Here is a 16,226-nt window from a genome sequence, read left to right on the forward strand (position 1 = left end):
CACATCGATTATGAGCGAGAGAAATGGCAAAACGTTGCTGACATGAAATCAAGAGAATGAATATGTATGGTATAAACAGAGTATGTGTCGCTGTAGTTAGTCGAAAATGTGTGTCGCAAGCGTGATCAAAGATGAAAGACGCAGTTCATTGAGTGACTGCCGAACACCATGTTAAAAAAGGACCATGCGGTGAGTCAGCATTGCTCACGGCACGTTTCTTAGTTGTATATCTGTAAATAAATTATTGTCATCAAAATCCCTTTCTGTCTTGTTTTTGTTTTCTAGTTTTGTTTTATAGCTTCAGGTGTCACTACAGCAAAAAATACTAGCGTCAGGCACTTGTTCTGCTTAAAGGTCCCGTATTTTGCCAAACCAACTTTGTCCTCGTATTTTGGATGTATTGTCATCTCTATGGTGCATCATTAAACGTGAGCTATGAATTAAAATTGTCCATGCATTCCTGAGTTAGACATTTTTCTGCCGAGAAGCCTGAAATCAGGCCTTTCGAATTTCTCGAGCTTATCTACGTCACTAGCGAAGATCTCCGCCTACCTGTCCGCTCGTGAACCAGCTCTGTCAACATAAAAAACGTGTGCTCTTACAAGTGGGTCTTCTACACGGAAGGAACCAATCAGAGGAAAGGGGGCGGTCTCAGCCAAATATGGACAAAGCGGATACAAAACTGGTCAAAAATGAATGTAACTGTCAGAGGGGCCTTTTCTGGACACTGTAAGGACAAATCCAAGTTGTTTTTTGAAACAAAATTGATACTTTTATACTAAGTCCATGTTAGAAAGTCACACTATGAAGGTCTAAATAGACAAAATATGTGAGCTTTAATGTGTTCCTTATCACAAAAAGCTAGTTTTCTTTGCTTTTGGGTAAAGAATGGAAAATGCTAGAAACAAACTTTTTTCTGTGGGGCTTGAAAGATCAATCAAAAATGGCTGGTGATATGGGTAACTCTGCTTTGAAACGGCTGGCAGGGAATGAGTTAAATAGCAAATTTTTCCCTTTCCATTTAAAACGGTCTTTGTGTCTGTCTTTAGGATGTATTCCTTCTCTGCCGTCAACAACCAGCACCTGCACGATCTGTGGGACTGGACTCAGCACAACCTGACCATCCGGGCAGGACGCCTCTTCTTCCGCTTGAACCCTAAACTTTGCATGTCCGAGATCCACACGATGTGGGAGAAGACGGGCGTCACCGCCAAGTCAGAGGAGGGTGACTTCCGCAACAATGGTGAAAGAGCTAGCTGTGAGTATTGGAGTATTCTTAACCGGCGGGTGATCAGTGAACGTCTTACCGATGCTCCGTGATGTTTCCAGGTGAAAGCCACATCCTCAAGATCTTGTCCAACAGCACGTCCAGCTACACCATCCGTCTGACATGGGAGCGCTACCAGCCGCAGGATTACAAAGGCCTTATCAGTTTCATGGTCTACTACAAGGAGGCGTAAGTGCTCCGAAAGATGGCTCATTTTCCTGTATAACACTGTCATTACGTATAAATAGCTCAACATTGAGGCTTGATGAAGGGTTTTGATACAAAAGCCTATTCTATGTTGGGACAACATTTGTTTATGCTTGCTTTGCATAACTATGCGCGTTTCACTGCCAACTGGCAACTGGAAGAAAAGAAAAAAAAAAAAACATCGGTTGATTTTTCTTGTTCTAATTTCAGAATAGTCGCCATGATATTTGCACCATCAGTGTTTATTTTCTTACATCCCGGCCTTGATTACTGCTGAGAATTTCACCAGGGCTGACTGGAAGTTTGGAATGTTTTTATTTTTTCCTTTAACAGAGACGGCAAATACACATTTGTAAATAATGAGCTAAAAGAAAAAGCGCTTTCAAGGCGAACGGTGTCTGCAGACATAACCTAGAATTAGTTTTATTTTCGAACCAAAGAACGAGCAGATGTCATTGCCGTGACCATGTTTTTGTGCTCCCTCGCCAGCCCTTCTCAGAACATTACCGAGTTTGACGGTCAGGATGGCTGTGGCTCCAACAGTTGGCACATGGTGGACGTGGATCTTCCTCAGGATAATAATACTGACCCCAAAGTCGGCATTCACCACCTCAAACCCTGGACCCAGTATGCTATTTTCGTCAAGGCCATTACCCTGCGGGTAGAGGACAAACACATTCCCGGTGCAAAGAGTGACATCATATACATTCGCACACGCCCATCACGTAAGTCCCAGACACCACACTAACATCAAACTATTTCGTGCTACCCCTCTTGACCAGTGTTTCCCAAGCTAGGCACATATTTTACATTTGAAAAATACACCTGGGGTTAGGGTCTAACAGTGTAATCAACAGGTTGTTAGACAGATACAGAGAGACTGGAAGAGTTGCAGAATGCCATACAAGTGACCGTCCATTGAAATGTATTGGTTAATTTAAAACCATTGTTTAAATCTCAAAACATCATTCAGGGCAAGCTCTCATTTTCAATAATGTCGAGAGGACATAGTCCCGAAACAGAAACAGTCGTAAAACTAACATTATTCAAAAGTTACTTTCAAAAGCTTAATAGTTCATAAATCATATCATTGAAATGATGCATGTTAACAGTTGTGTTGAGTTCAAGTGAGCAAAACTCAAACAAGTTGTGAATTTTTCCATTCAGCTCCTTGTTAGAGAACAGCAAGTTGTGCAAAAAGTACCAAAACATTGAAAATGTCCATTCAACTATCAAGGTTTAATTCTATTCTAGCTTCGCCTTGAAATTTCACCTGAAAGTTTTTGTAAAATGTGTTTGTAGTAAATTAATGAGATCTATGTGAAAAATTAGGTGAAATGGGATCATTTCTTCCAGCACACCTGATGATCTCTCATACTATGCGTATACTAATGTGCTCTTGCCAACGCACCTTGTCCGCTACAGTGCCGACAGTGCCCAAAGACCCTCGTGCCTTTGCCAACTCCTCCACCAAGCTGATGATCAAGTGGTCGCCGCCGCTCTTTCCCAACGGCAACTTGACCTACTACCTGGTCCGCTGGCAGCAGCAGCCGGAAGACCGAGAGCTCTATCTTCACAACTACTGCTCCAAAGGTCTGTATGATTCTCTCATGTGACTGTGTGATCAAAGTCAGCAGAGTTCTCGTGGAATTCCAAATTGTGTGGCCTCAGGGACATTTTGACTTGACTTTGACTTCCACTGTATCAAGATTTAGGAGCGCTGTCTGTGGGTTTGAAGCTTCCGAAGAACCAATCTAGATACTTGGATGCAGCTTTTCCAGAAAATGGTTGTAAAGACTTTTTTCTCTTCCAAACCAGAGCTGAAGATCCCGATCCGGATCCCAGCAATGGGATTTGCGGACATGGAGGAAATAACAAAGCCCACCAAGTCGGATCTTTCGGGGCCCAAGAAGGGTCCTTGCTGTGTTTGCCCCAAGACGCCCGAGGAGAAGGACCGGGAGAAGGACGACCGTGTCTTCTTGAAGCTCTTTGAGAACTTCCTTCACAATGCCATCTTTCTGCAGAGGTACAGTTACATTAGTCCCCTTGGGCGGGATCCAGTCGTGCCAGGGCATTAGATAGACCAGGACAGTGCAGGCCCTTCCTTTAGATAAAGAGACACGTTGAGCTGAGCAGTATCCAAAAGCCCTCCTTAGCTGCCTTTTTGTTCCCACAACAACCGATGGCACGGAGGGCATTTGGACGTGTTGGGCGGCGATTCTGGGGGCAACACAAACGAAGGTGGCGAGAGAGAGGTGATTAACTCATTCACTGCCAGCCGTTTCCTGAGCCTCTAGACTGCCAGGCATTTTCGAGCAATTTCACTGATTTTCCAAGCCCCACAGAATATTATGTACTATGAGGATGTAAACACAAAAAACACCAAATGAAAGATCAGACTCTTTTCTTTCAGCAGAAAAAAAGGTGTGTGTCTATCTTATACTGTTCTTTAGTAATCAGCAGTCAAATATAGGCTACTTTCAGCCAAATCTGTTTTTGGAAGAAAACAAACGGAGACAACAGCCTTTTTGTGAAAGCAGACACATCAAGCAGAACAATGATGTTGACACCAATATTTTTTTTTCTTTTGTGAAAATCTCAAACATCTGAACATAAAACAACACAGAGAAAGTACTTTTGACAGAAAAATAATTTATTTACAAGTATAACTATGTACAGAATTTACATTAGACAAAAATGCATGAACAAATGGGGCTCCCACACTTACACATTTTCCCTCCAAATTTATAATTTGTAATTTATTATTATCTTGCGCATAAAATCTAGCGAGGTTTTATACACATCTTATTTTATTCTTCTGTTGGCAGTGAATGGTGTCTTGTGTGGTTGTCATTCTCCTTGAAACCAGTCACTACTTCTGCTCAAAGCAGAACCTGTGCAGTTTAGAAATATAACTATTACTATAAAAATACATTGTTGCAATTGCTGTCGTGGGATGTGGAGAAAAAAAGATTTCAATTACCTTTTTGTCTGAACTGCCTATTGGAATGGGAGTCGAACGTCTGCTGGATGCATAACCTGTAAGTTTTAAAAAATACATACAATTACGAGAGAAAACTTTTTATCGATGACGTATTTTGCAAGGGTAAAAAAAAAAAAGACTTCTTCGTAATCCTAAAAGACGCTCGACTCGCGGGTGTTGAATTCCTGCAAGATTTACGAAATGGAAAATTCAAATTAGTACTGGCAACAGATGTTACATTGTAATGTGAACTAGTTGGACTAAAATATGTTTTTATGTAACAAGGATTGAAGGAGCCTGTTTGCCCGCTAAATGTAGCTAACGCGAGCTGCGAACGAGTTACCTTCGTCTTCACCTTGGTCTTCGTCGGACGAAGCTCGGAATGAAGCTCGTCTGGCTATCCAAAAGGGAGTTCACTATCTGATGATTCCGGATCCCATTTATTCAAATCCCGGTTGGCAGACGATCAGCCAGCAAGCGGCCGAGAGCATCTCGCCATATGTATGGGTCGGCATTTTGCGCGATCGCTCTCAGACCGTCATCCCTTATTCCCCGCATGATCTAAAGCGTCATTCCTGTCGGTCACCGGAATATTTTTCTTGCCTTGGCGCAATACATTTCTAGTACTGAAAGCTTTTTTGTTTTTTTTAGATTTTTTTTCATTTTGTCTTCTCTCTTTTCCGCCATTATGTTTGTCTCTTCTCATTGTCTCTTGTACCCCGCCAGCCCACCCCCTCCTTCTTCTTCCTCTTCTTCTTCTGAGGGAGGGACATTCACCTCAAGGCATTGTTGCCCTCTACAGGGTGCCAATCCTCATTGCAGTCATCCAATGCTTGACGATCAATGCTTGACGATCACACATAAACTGCACAAGTCTTAAAAAACGCCATTGACGTTTTTAGATGGCATTGGCAGGGAATAGATGCATTCTTAATGACGTCTTTGGACGGCATTGGCAGGGAATGAGTTAACCAGTCTGAAGGGTCTACTTTGGCTGCTCGCTCTTAAGGCCGCTTGTTTGTTCTCCCGCAACACTCACCGTCATCTGTGTTGTGTTAACTTTGCTGGTGGCTGCGGTTATTTCACGTCATTTCTACGACTTCCCCTCTCATGCACTTCACATAAATGCGGACAAACAATACAGGTGTCTGCAAATGACTTCAATCCATCACAGCCTCGACACACTTGTCGGTTGATCTGATGAGCACTCAGTAGGTATCTTATAAATCCATATTGTACGCCGTGCCGCCGCACCGCCAAAGATCATTAATCCAAGTCTTGTCCTTTTTTTTTCACTCTATCTCTGACTCTCATGGGGAGTTGGATCGATGTGGCTTCTGAAGAAGGAATGATAAAATGTGGCTTTGTATTGTAACTGAGCTCATATCCTCCTCCTTGACTGGCTGTTTGGATGTGTTACAGTATAGATGTTCTCTTGAGGGGAAACACAAAGGCTGGAGTATAATTTCCAGTCTGCATCCATTTCCTCCATTTGGATGTCAACCTTTCCAAGTAAATTTGTTTGTTTCTTTGTTACGTGTCTGTCTGTGACTAATACCTTTTTTAATATCCCACAAACTATCATCCCATCCATACTTTTTTTTAATATACCACAAACTATCATCCCAAAGCAGTTTATCTTTTAAAACTCATCATTACCCTTAAGAAAAATGTCTTTCAGATCATTTGATTTCAGAAAAATGCACCAAAAGTGAATGTGTACATACAGTACACATGCGGCGAAGACTCACGCCTAAACTTGCCTGTAAATAGTCTGATTCATCCAGGTCTTCACATTTTCAGGTCGTTGATTTGAAGGTAACTGGACTGTTCTGGTTGTCTTTGGAGACATTTCAACACTCATCCTGGCAGGCTGCATCAGTTCATGCACATAGGCTGGATAGGACAGTTCTGGCCTGAGTGTTGGTGTGTAAGCCTAACTATTTATCAGTTAAAGGCACGCCCCGACCACAAATGGTATCACACTTTTGGGATGCAAAACGACAATCGTTAAGATGCATTGAAGAGAGGCCTCTGCCCGCCCACAAAGGTCGTTTGCAGGGGCTCAATTATTGGGGGTCTTTGGAAGGAATGAACAGCATTATACGTGGGAGATAGTTGGTGTCACAAGCCTCCTCCTCAGTTTAGAGATGTGTTATCAACCTTAATGTAGATGGTCTCTCTCTCACTACTCTTTCAAACCATCCGTCTTCTCTGTGCACAATATGTACAATTTTGTCCTTCACGCTAATTACGTTCTTTTGTGCTTGTCCTCAGTTTGGGTCACAGGTGAGCTGGAACCTATACCAGCTGACAATCGCAGGCCAAAGACAAACGACCGTTCACATAAAATTCACAACTATGGACAATGTTGACTCTTCAATTAACCTAAAATGCATGTTTTTGGAATGTAGGAGGAAGGTGGAATACCGGAGGGGGGGGGGGGCACGCAAGCAAGCAAGCATGAACAGAAGATTCATACCCATAACCTAAGACTATAACATTGTGCTGCTTTTCATAGATTAGATGTCATTCAAAATACAGTAAACAGTTGAATGCAACCTGATTGGTTTGTAGAGCAACTATTGGGAATCATTGTAATCATCTACAACCATACATTTCTTCTCTCAGGTCAGCTTCATGCGTCTGTACATTGGCAGCAAGTCCTTTTATTTTCCCCTCCTGGAGCAGAGACATTGCCAAAAAATGTACATCTGGATTGTAAAAGAATGAGGAAACCGCCCCATTGCGACGTCTAGTGAACTCTAGAAGACAAACACAAAGAAGGAAAAACAGATGAAGATGTTGACTGTGTGCAACTAAGGCCCAGCGCTAATAATGTGTTCCCTGTTCGGCGGAAGGTGTCATCACGGCTTTCCTCGTAAGGATTCCATTATGTAAAGTTTTCTCTTTTTTTAGCGGGCCAGGTCACGACACTGGCTGTAGTAAGTCACTTAGCTGTAAGGTCAGGCGGTAGTCGGGTGACAACTAGTTCCTGATAACCAACACTGTTAAAGGGCCTCATCATCCCTCAGCTAAATTACAGTCATGCATTTGCATATATACATCACCGCTGTGTTATATTTGTAGTGGCTTTCTCTGGATTGTACCACACTACTTATAACTGCCAGCGAGGAATGTTAGCGTGTGTGTGAGACTGCTCTCTCCCAGGCATCAATTGTCCTTTTGTCTCTTCAAACACGTACCTTGTTGCACTTGACTCACAGTCATATTTAAAATCTCCAAAAGGGCTCCACTGGAAGAATGTTGTCCTAGTGGTTAGCACGTCTACCTCACAGTTCTGAGGTTCAGGGTTGGAATATCAACTCCGGCCTTTTGTGTTTTTTTTTTTTTTTTCCACGTTCCCTAACTTGCTCCCACATTGCAAAAACATGTTAGGTTCAGTAAAGACTGTAAGTGTGAATCCGAGTGTAAATGCTTGTTTGTCTATAGGTGCCCTGTGACTGCCTGCCTACCACTATAATGTGCGCCGTCTCTCGCCCAAAGTCAGCTCGGAGAGGCTCCAGCTCACACACCAACCTAGTTGGGACATGCACTATAGAAAATAACAAGATGAATAACCACACACACACGACATAAATGACAGAGTTCTACCTTGACAAGCTTTTCAGTGCAGTTCTTTGGTCTACTTATCATTTGCTGTTGCTGAATTCTGCTTGAACTGCACCAATGCTCCAGTTGCCAATGTTTTCTATTTCCATCCTTTTTACATCTGATTGGTGAATTTTTCAGTTAATAGTTGTTAGGTTCCACAGAAAAAAATGCGAGTAGGCGGGGGTACACGTGTATAATATACATATATACTGTATAATGCAATTGTAATTAAAGCTTGTGCCCCACATTTTCATGTTGAAAACCTCGAAGCGGTCATCAAACCTTGACTTCATACTCTGCCCACACTAGACAAGAACTTTGCAATTTAGCATCACTCATCTGTCTAGGATCCCGGCTTGTGATTGGTGCTCATTTGGGCGTACTCCAGAGTAGGAGGTTTGTCAAAGTATAATCCCTGGAATTCGCCCAAAATGGCAGCTTCAAACCAAAATGGTTGAATCCCTGTTCGATTTATGGCAAGGGTCCTTGAGACTTGAGACCTGTTATGATTTATGTTATAATAGATGTCCACCCAATTTTGTATCAATTGGTGAAGGGGGGGTCATGTTGGGGACCCCTAAAATACACACACAAATTACACACATTTTCATCAATATACACGCCCTTTGAACATAATTGTCATTCGTCCACTTTATCTGGTAATATCAATATTTGTCATCTTAACGGGTTAAAAATAGCTTGAGTTTCTTGTCCAGGGGTTCTGTAATGACCATATGTCAACTTTGTCATTGCTGGGATCCATTTACCTTTTCCCAAATGGTCAGAATCAAGAACTTTTTTTTCCCCCCCCCATCTTGAACAAGCCATTTGGAGCAACCGGCCTGCAGCGTTCACAGGTAACTGTTAGCTCGGAGCTGTGCTGGCCTCAGCACCTCTCTGCTTTCCGTAACGACCGCCTCCAGTTTCTGGCAGCTCGGCGCTACAAGCCTTGCTCCCGTCGGCTGTCGTCTTCATTCATCCGCTTCCACTTTGTCATTATGATTCAATAGCCTTCGTGTTTTGTTCCCCCCTCTATCGTACTACCAAATAATTTGTCTGCCTCGCTATGAGCCGTCTGACTTCATCCGGCTCCATTGCTCTGTGGGGAGTAGTATGCAGCATCTGGACAAATGGCACACACACACGCGCACACACACACACACACACAGTCATGCAAGCATGTCCAGTGAGATATTTAAGATTTGTGTAAAACACACATAAACAGTCAATTATGATGAGTTATAATTAGATGTTCTGGCCTTGTCTCTTGCAGTCAATTTCTACAAAGGAGGACAAGGACCACCCTGGAAAGAAAAAATAAAGATTAGAAATCTTTCAAGATAAAAAGTCAGATATCTTTTAGATAAAAAGATCAAAAGTCATATTTTCAAGATAAAAGTATGCTTTTGAGATTAAAATATATATATATATATTTTAGAGACAAAAACTGATAGTTTCAAGATAATAGATTGTGTATAATCCAGATTAAAGTTGTAATATACATTGTATAATATTGATGAAGAATGTATTACATTTTCAAGATGAAATTAGTATATTTTTAAGATTAAAAGTCAGTTTTATTTTCCAAAAAAAGACAGATTTTCAAGATAAAAAGTTGTATATTTTCAAGTTAAAAGTCACATATTTTTTAAATAAAGAGCAGATATTTTCAAGATAAGTACAGCATACAGTGTCGATAAAGAGTCATATTTTCAAGATAAAAGTTGTATAGTCTCACGATTTAAGTCATTTATCAACTTTTTCCGGAAAACATACAGCTTGATTCTTGCAATGTTATATTAATTGTAAAAGAGACCACGTTTTATCTCTAAAATATGACTTTATTTTCATATTATAACATTAAACTTGAAAATATAGTACTTTGTATCTAAAAAAATATTTATTTAAACTTTATATATATATATATATATATATATATATATAAAATAATTTTGAAAATATTACTACTTTTTATCTATTCTTCTGATACTATAACATTAATTTTGAAAATATAATGCTTTTTTTCTGAAAATATTTTTAAAATTATTTAGATGACGTTATTGTAATTTTGTATCACTCTCCTAGAGTTTTTTTTTTTTTTTTTTCTCTCTCTCAAGTGTAGCCTTAATACTTTTTCGTAATTTTGACTCGCAATTCCAGTCATTGAATTGGGTTTGTTCTGCGGTTTTCCAGACCTCAAGAGCGTCGCCGTCGGGACCTTTTCGGCCTTGCAAATGGTACCGTGTTACACGAGGGCGCCGGCAGGGGCAACGCTACACTCGGCGCGAGCGTTAACAAAACGGATGGGATCCCTCCGATTATGGAATACCCGTTCTTCGAAGACAAGAGCACCTCGGAGGGCTTAGAGATCCCCAACTTGAGGCCCTTCACTGTCTACCATATCGACATCCACGCTTGCAATGAGGAGGTGGGCCACTGCAGCGTGGGCGCCTTTGTCTTTGCTAGGACCAAGCCTGCAGGTGGGAATCTATAGGAATATAATAGCCTCGTTAGGTTCTTCATCACGTTCAAGTGTGTTTTTTGCCCAGACAAAGCTGACGACATTCCCGGGAAAGTGCTCTACGAGAAGAACGACAAGACGGAAGGTTGCGTGCTGCTGCGTTGGCCAGAGCCCTTAATGCCCAATGGCCTCATCCTAATGTACGAGATCCAGTACCGTTTGGGGGCTGAGGTGAGTCAAAGTCACATTTAGTCAGTGGTCGGAAGTCCCGGAGTACAAATAGTTGTTCGTCTACTTTAGCAAATTTTTCAGGTGTCTGTACTTGCGTGTTTTTCTGGTGACTTTTTTACTCTTACTTGTGACATTTGCAAACAGATACCTGTACTTTCTACTCTTTATTTGCAGAATAGGTTCATTACTTTTTCAGCCTCTGCGAATGACGGTTTGTGGGAACAAATGCACAAGACAGTGATCCTTTGATTTGCCCCAACTTACAAGTTTTGAGTTACATGATGTCTCTTAGTCAATTTTTTGCCATGTGTTTTGCGAGCCACAATTCAAGGTACACACAAGCTTCTGATATGAATTTTGAATGAATTTAAAAAAATGGAACAATCCGCTATATGCGGAATGTCACGTGACAAAACCCGGAAAACAGGTTAGCGGGCTTCCTGTGTATACTGCGCGAATGAGCATGACTCAGGTTGATGATGATATGTTTTTCATTTAAAAGAAAAAAAAATGTATATTTATGGCTGATGTCTTTGGACAAAAGTAAAATACATGTATACTAATATGATGTATGGAAACACGAAAAAAGCCTAAACATCAGATATTGTATATTATCGTTGGTGGCCCTGTAGTGACATCTTGTGTTAAAAAAGTCACCAGGTTTTGCAGTTTGCGCCACACGTTTTGAGAAATGCACCAGCTGTAGTGCAAATGGTGATGCTGTTTGGAGAACTGCGTCAAAGCCAATGAGAAAAACTGGAAATACAAGTATACTGGGTGACAAGCTTGGCCATGGGAAAAAAAGAATTAAACTGGAAAAGCAAGGTACCACTATATCTCTTTTTTTCCAAGCATATACCTCTATGTGCTTTGCTGCATTTCAGCCTGAGAAGCACGAGTGTGTGTCTCGCGAGCAGTATCGCAAGCACCGAGGGGCTCGTCTCACCAACCTGGGCTCGGGGAACTACTCGGCCTGCGTTCGAGCCACGTCTCTGGCGGGCAACGGCTCCTGGACGGAAAGCGTGTCATTCTATGTGCCTCCGCCCAAACGTAATGCAACGCGGTAAAATAGTAACTGTGAAGTCGGTAGTCCATCCATGCTGATTACTCCTGTTATGTCCTCACAGGAGACAACGATGTCACTCTCTATCTGGTCGTCATCATTCCCATCTTTGTGATTGTGTTCATCATTGGACTCAGCACCATCCTCTTCTTTGTTAACAAAAAGAGGCAAGTACTTTTCACCAAATATTGCCCCTTTATACCAGGGGTGCTAAAACCTTTGTGCTCATGGGCCACATTTGACTTTATAAATGGATTGATGGGCCTAGTCCTTCGTAGATGAGGTATTTTTTTAAAGAGTTAAAAAGTGAATGTAAAATATATTAAATAGTTCATTTTAATTAGTAGGCTACAATTTACAAATATTTAAGTTTTACATATGGATTTTTTAAATTAAAATAATACATTTTAAAAAATAAAGTATTTCATTCTCATTTTTAATGTGTATTTAATTCAATTTGAAATACATAAAACCATGTTGAATGTATATGTAAACCTTTTTTATTTGCAATAAATCAATTAAGCAATTGAATAAATGTTTTTTTAATTACAAAATGAAGTTTGACTTTTGTACTTAAGTGCATTTCACAGTCAGTACTTTTTACTTTTAGTTAAGTAAAGGAGTTAAATCAGTAATTCTACTTTACCAGTATTTTTGTACTGTATCTGTATTTGTTGTGAGTACTTTTGCCCCTTATGATTGTTTAATATTTATGGCTTATTTATGGCTTGGCTTTTAATAAAAATATTATCTGTAATTATGGCTATTACTACATTAGCATAGTTTAGTGATAGACTACAGCGCCTCTGACTTGCGTACAAATTCAAGTTACGTTGCCTTAGGAATGGAACTCCATTGTAAACTGAGGGCCCCCTGTACTGACCACCTTCTATTGCTTTGTACACGGGGGAACGGTCATGCTGGAACAGAAAAAGCGCTTACCCCAATCTGTTCCCTATTGGGATGATAGAGTTGTGCAAAATGACTTGGTAAAATAAATAAATAAAATCCATGGATTCCAGCAATCCCCAACCTTTTTCGCGCCACGGACTAGTTTCACTTAAAGCAATATCTTGACAGGCCTTCACAGAAACAAATGAAAAAAAAAAATAATAATACATAATAATAATAAATACAATATAAAATAGACAACTTACCATTATGCCAAATGAGCCGGTCCCATCTTGAAGTAATGGGAGACAATGACACCTAAACTTTGTTACTTATTTCCAGTCTACTCCGTAATTTTATTTCGGTCGCCATCATTACAGAAAATCCAGCGTCACAAAGATAGAATGTTGGTTATTTGCAGTTTTTAAGTTGTCACTTAAATGCAGCTTTCTTTTTCTTGGAAGTTGTAGGCTCTTCTTTTATGTCATAATTTTACCTTTTTTGAAGAAGCTCTCCAAAGCGTTTAGATTTTTAGTCATCTTTGTTAGCTTGTGGGCTTCCTGTTTTAAGACAGTTTCATGTGACCGAGATGAGCGGTTTGACGTGTACAGAGGCACAGGCAGATGCGCCTGATTTTCAAAATAAGACTCGGATAATCAATCAAATATTTTTTTATTTTGTTTCTCAGTGTCAATTGTCCCGGTGGTTTCTGAGTCCATCCAAATATAACCTTAGACATTTAAATTTTACTGTATATTGTGTCAACAGGAATAGCGATCGACTGGGGAATGGAGTCCTTTACGCCTCAGTCAATCCAGAGTACTTCAGTGCTGCAGAGAGTAAGAACCATCCCCAAACAGCTAAGATCGTCTCATTTTGTGTACGTGGCTCTGACCTGCTGCTGTGGTGCGACAGTGTACGTCCCAGACGAGTGGGAGGTACCGAGGGAGAAGATCACCATGCACCGGGAGCTGGGCCAGGGCTCCTTCGGCATGGTGTACGAGGGCATCGCCAAGGGAGTGGTGAAGGATGAGCCCGAGACGCGAGTGGCCATCAAGACGGTCAACGAGTCGGCCAGCATGAGGGAACGCATCGAGTTTTTGAACGAGGCGTCCGTCATGAAGGAGTTCAACTGCCACCATGTGGTAAGCGCCCTGGAGAGGAAAAACTCAAATAAAGCGACACCCCCCAAAAAAAAACGCCTGACGTAGATGCGGATGAATCATTGTGGCGCAACTATAAATAAACGTGACATCAAACACCGTTTCTCAAGATTTTGCAGGAGTTCAGCGGGTCACAAGCACTCCATTTTTTGCAGCTTGAGGCAAGAATCAGCCTCCTGGAGATGCAACCCTTAATCAGCGTGATCCGTGTCTCATCAACTGCCTTAAGGACGTTTTGTCATACAGTTTCCCAAGGAAAGATTTTTCTTAAATTTCTTTCAAAATGCTTACGCTGGGAGAAATAAATCACAGGGAATCTGAGCACTTTTGTGTGTGGATTACCATTTTTAAGAATCGTGAAGGAACCGTGTAATTCACATTTGGTCATCCTTAATGTGGCAGCAGGGGTGATTGATTGAGACAGGAAGTCAGGCTCCATTGGATCTTACCTCAAGCCAACCTTGATTTATCACCGTCTACTGTAACTACTGCATCCTGGATTAGTCGTCTCTGAATCACAATGCAGTGTTCAGACAGACAAACAACCGTTGACACTCATATTCACGGTGGTGACCAATTTAGAGGCTCCAGTTAAGAAACATATACATACTCTACAGGGAAAATCTGAGCTGGGGTTTGAACATGAAGTTTTGACTGTGAGGCTGAAGTGTGAACCAAATGCAAACAAACTCTAACCCATTTCTAATCCTAAAATGTAAAGGTCGCAGTATGGTTTCTATGGGACTTGAAATCGTTACATTTTTGGGAAAAAAAATATCACCTAACCTTGACTCTCGCCCTAACGCTAAACCTTCTGTGTGTTCAATCTGGAATTGAGAGATTAAAACATTTAATATTAAAAACTCCCCTCACCCTAGCCCTTATGATTTGTACACATTTGGAAAGAGACATTTGTTTTGCCCCTCCTTGAGCCGTCACCTTATCGTGGTGGAGGGGTTTGTGTGCCCCAATGTTGAGGAGCTAAATTGTCTGGGGCTTTATCCCCCTGGCATGGTCACCCATGACGAACAGGTCCTAGGTGAGGGACCAGACAAAGCACGGCTCCAAAAACCCCTATGAAGAGAAAAATTACTGGATTGCGTTTTCCCTTGCCCGGACGCGGGTCACCGGGGCTCCCCTCAGGAGCCAGGCCTGGAGGTGGGGCTCGAAGGCGAGCGCCTGGTGGGCACAGCTTGAAAGTGTAACGTGGGTCCCCCATCCCAACTGTGGGAGGGGCCATAGCAGTCGGGTGTATTGTGAGCTGGGCGGTGACCAAAGGCAGGGACCTTGGCGATCCGATCCCCGGCTGGGCTACAGAAGATGACTCTAGGGACGTGGAATGTCACCTCTCTGGCAGGGAAGGGGTCCGAGCTGGTGTGCGAGGTCGAGAAGTTCCGACGAGATATTGTCGGGCTCAACTCCACACACAAGTTGGGCACTGTTACCAGTCCTCTCGAGAAGGGTTGGACCCTTCCACTCTGGAGTTGCCTACGGTGAGGGGGGCGAGCAGGTGTGGGTATACTTATTGCCCCCCGGCTCGGCGCCTGTACATTGGGGTTCACCCCGGTGGACAAGAGGGTAGCCTCCCTGCGCCTTCAGGTGGGGTGATGGGTCCTGACTGTTGTTTGTGCAGATGCACCTAACAGTACCCACCCTTTTTGGAGTCCATTAGAAAGCGCCCCCGCTGGGGACTCCATCGTTCTGCTGGGGGACTTCAATGCAATGAGAGTGAGACCTGAAGGGGCGTGATTGGGAGGAACGCCCCCCCCCCGATCAGAACCCGAGTGGTGTCCTGTTATTGGACTTATGTGCTCATCACGGATTCTCCATAACGAACCCCATGTTCAAGCATAAGGTTGTCCACACGTGCACTTGGCACAACGACACCATAGGCCGCAGTTCGATGATCGACTTTGTGGACATTGAGTCCGAGTTGACCATGTTCCACGACTCCATTGCTGAGGCGGCCTACCGGAGCTGTGGCTGTAAGGTAGTCGGTGCCTGCCGTGGCTGCAATCCCTGAACCCGTTGGTGGACACCAGCGGTGAGGGATGTCGTCAAGCTGAAGAAGGTGTCCTATCGGGCCTTTTTGGCCTGTGGGACTCCTGAGGCGGGAGGAGTTTGGTGAGGCCATGGGAGGAGTTTCGTGAGGCCATGGAGAACGATTTCCGAACGGCTTCGAGGAAATTCTAATCCACCATCCGGCGTCTCGGGAAGGGGAAACAGGGCACCATCAACACTATGTATAGTGGGGATTGGGCACTGCTGACCTCGACTCGAGACGTGAGTAGGTGGGGAGAATACTTCGCAGACCTCCTCAATTCCACCGACACGCCTTCCCATGA

General features: G+C 42.5%; 1 protein-coding gene across 1 annotated transcript in view; it reads left to right on the top strand.

Annotated features, from left to right (window-relative positions):
• igf1ra (insulin-like growth factor 1a receptor) overlaps nt 1-16,226 on the top strand; it is a 130,464-nt gene that overhangs the window by 99,919 nt on the left and 14,319 nt on the right. The window contains exons 6-16 of the mRNA XM_061678275.1: nt 1,050-1,258; nt 1,330-1,456; nt 1,964-2,199; nt 2,900-3,067; nt 3,293-3,500; nt 10,266-10,552; nt 10,622-10,764; nt 11,649-11,814; nt 11,892-11,994; nt 13,487-13,557; nt 13,634-13,863. Of these exons, the coding sequence (XP_061534259.1) occupies nt 1,050-1,258; nt 1,330-1,456; nt 1,964-2,199; nt 2,900-3,067; nt 3,293-3,500; nt 10,266-10,552; nt 10,622-10,764; nt 11,649-11,814; nt 11,892-11,994; nt 13,487-13,557; nt 13,634-13,863 (1,948 nt within the window). The remainder of the gene's footprint in view (nt 1-1,049; nt 1,259-1,329; nt 1,457-1,963; nt 2,200-2,899; nt 3,068-3,292; nt 3,501-10,265; nt 10,553-10,621; nt 10,765-11,648; nt 11,815-11,891; nt 11,995-13,486; nt 13,558-13,633; nt 13,864-16,226) is intronic.

This window comes from Phycodurus eques, chromosome 5 (assembly GCF_024500275.1).
Source record: "Phycodurus eques isolate BA_2022a chromosome 5, UOR_Pequ_1.1, whole genome shotgun sequence".
NCBI classification, from domain to species: domain Eukaryota; kingdom Metazoa; phylum Chordata; class Actinopteri; order Syngnathiformes; family Syngnathidae; genus Phycodurus; species Phycodurus eques.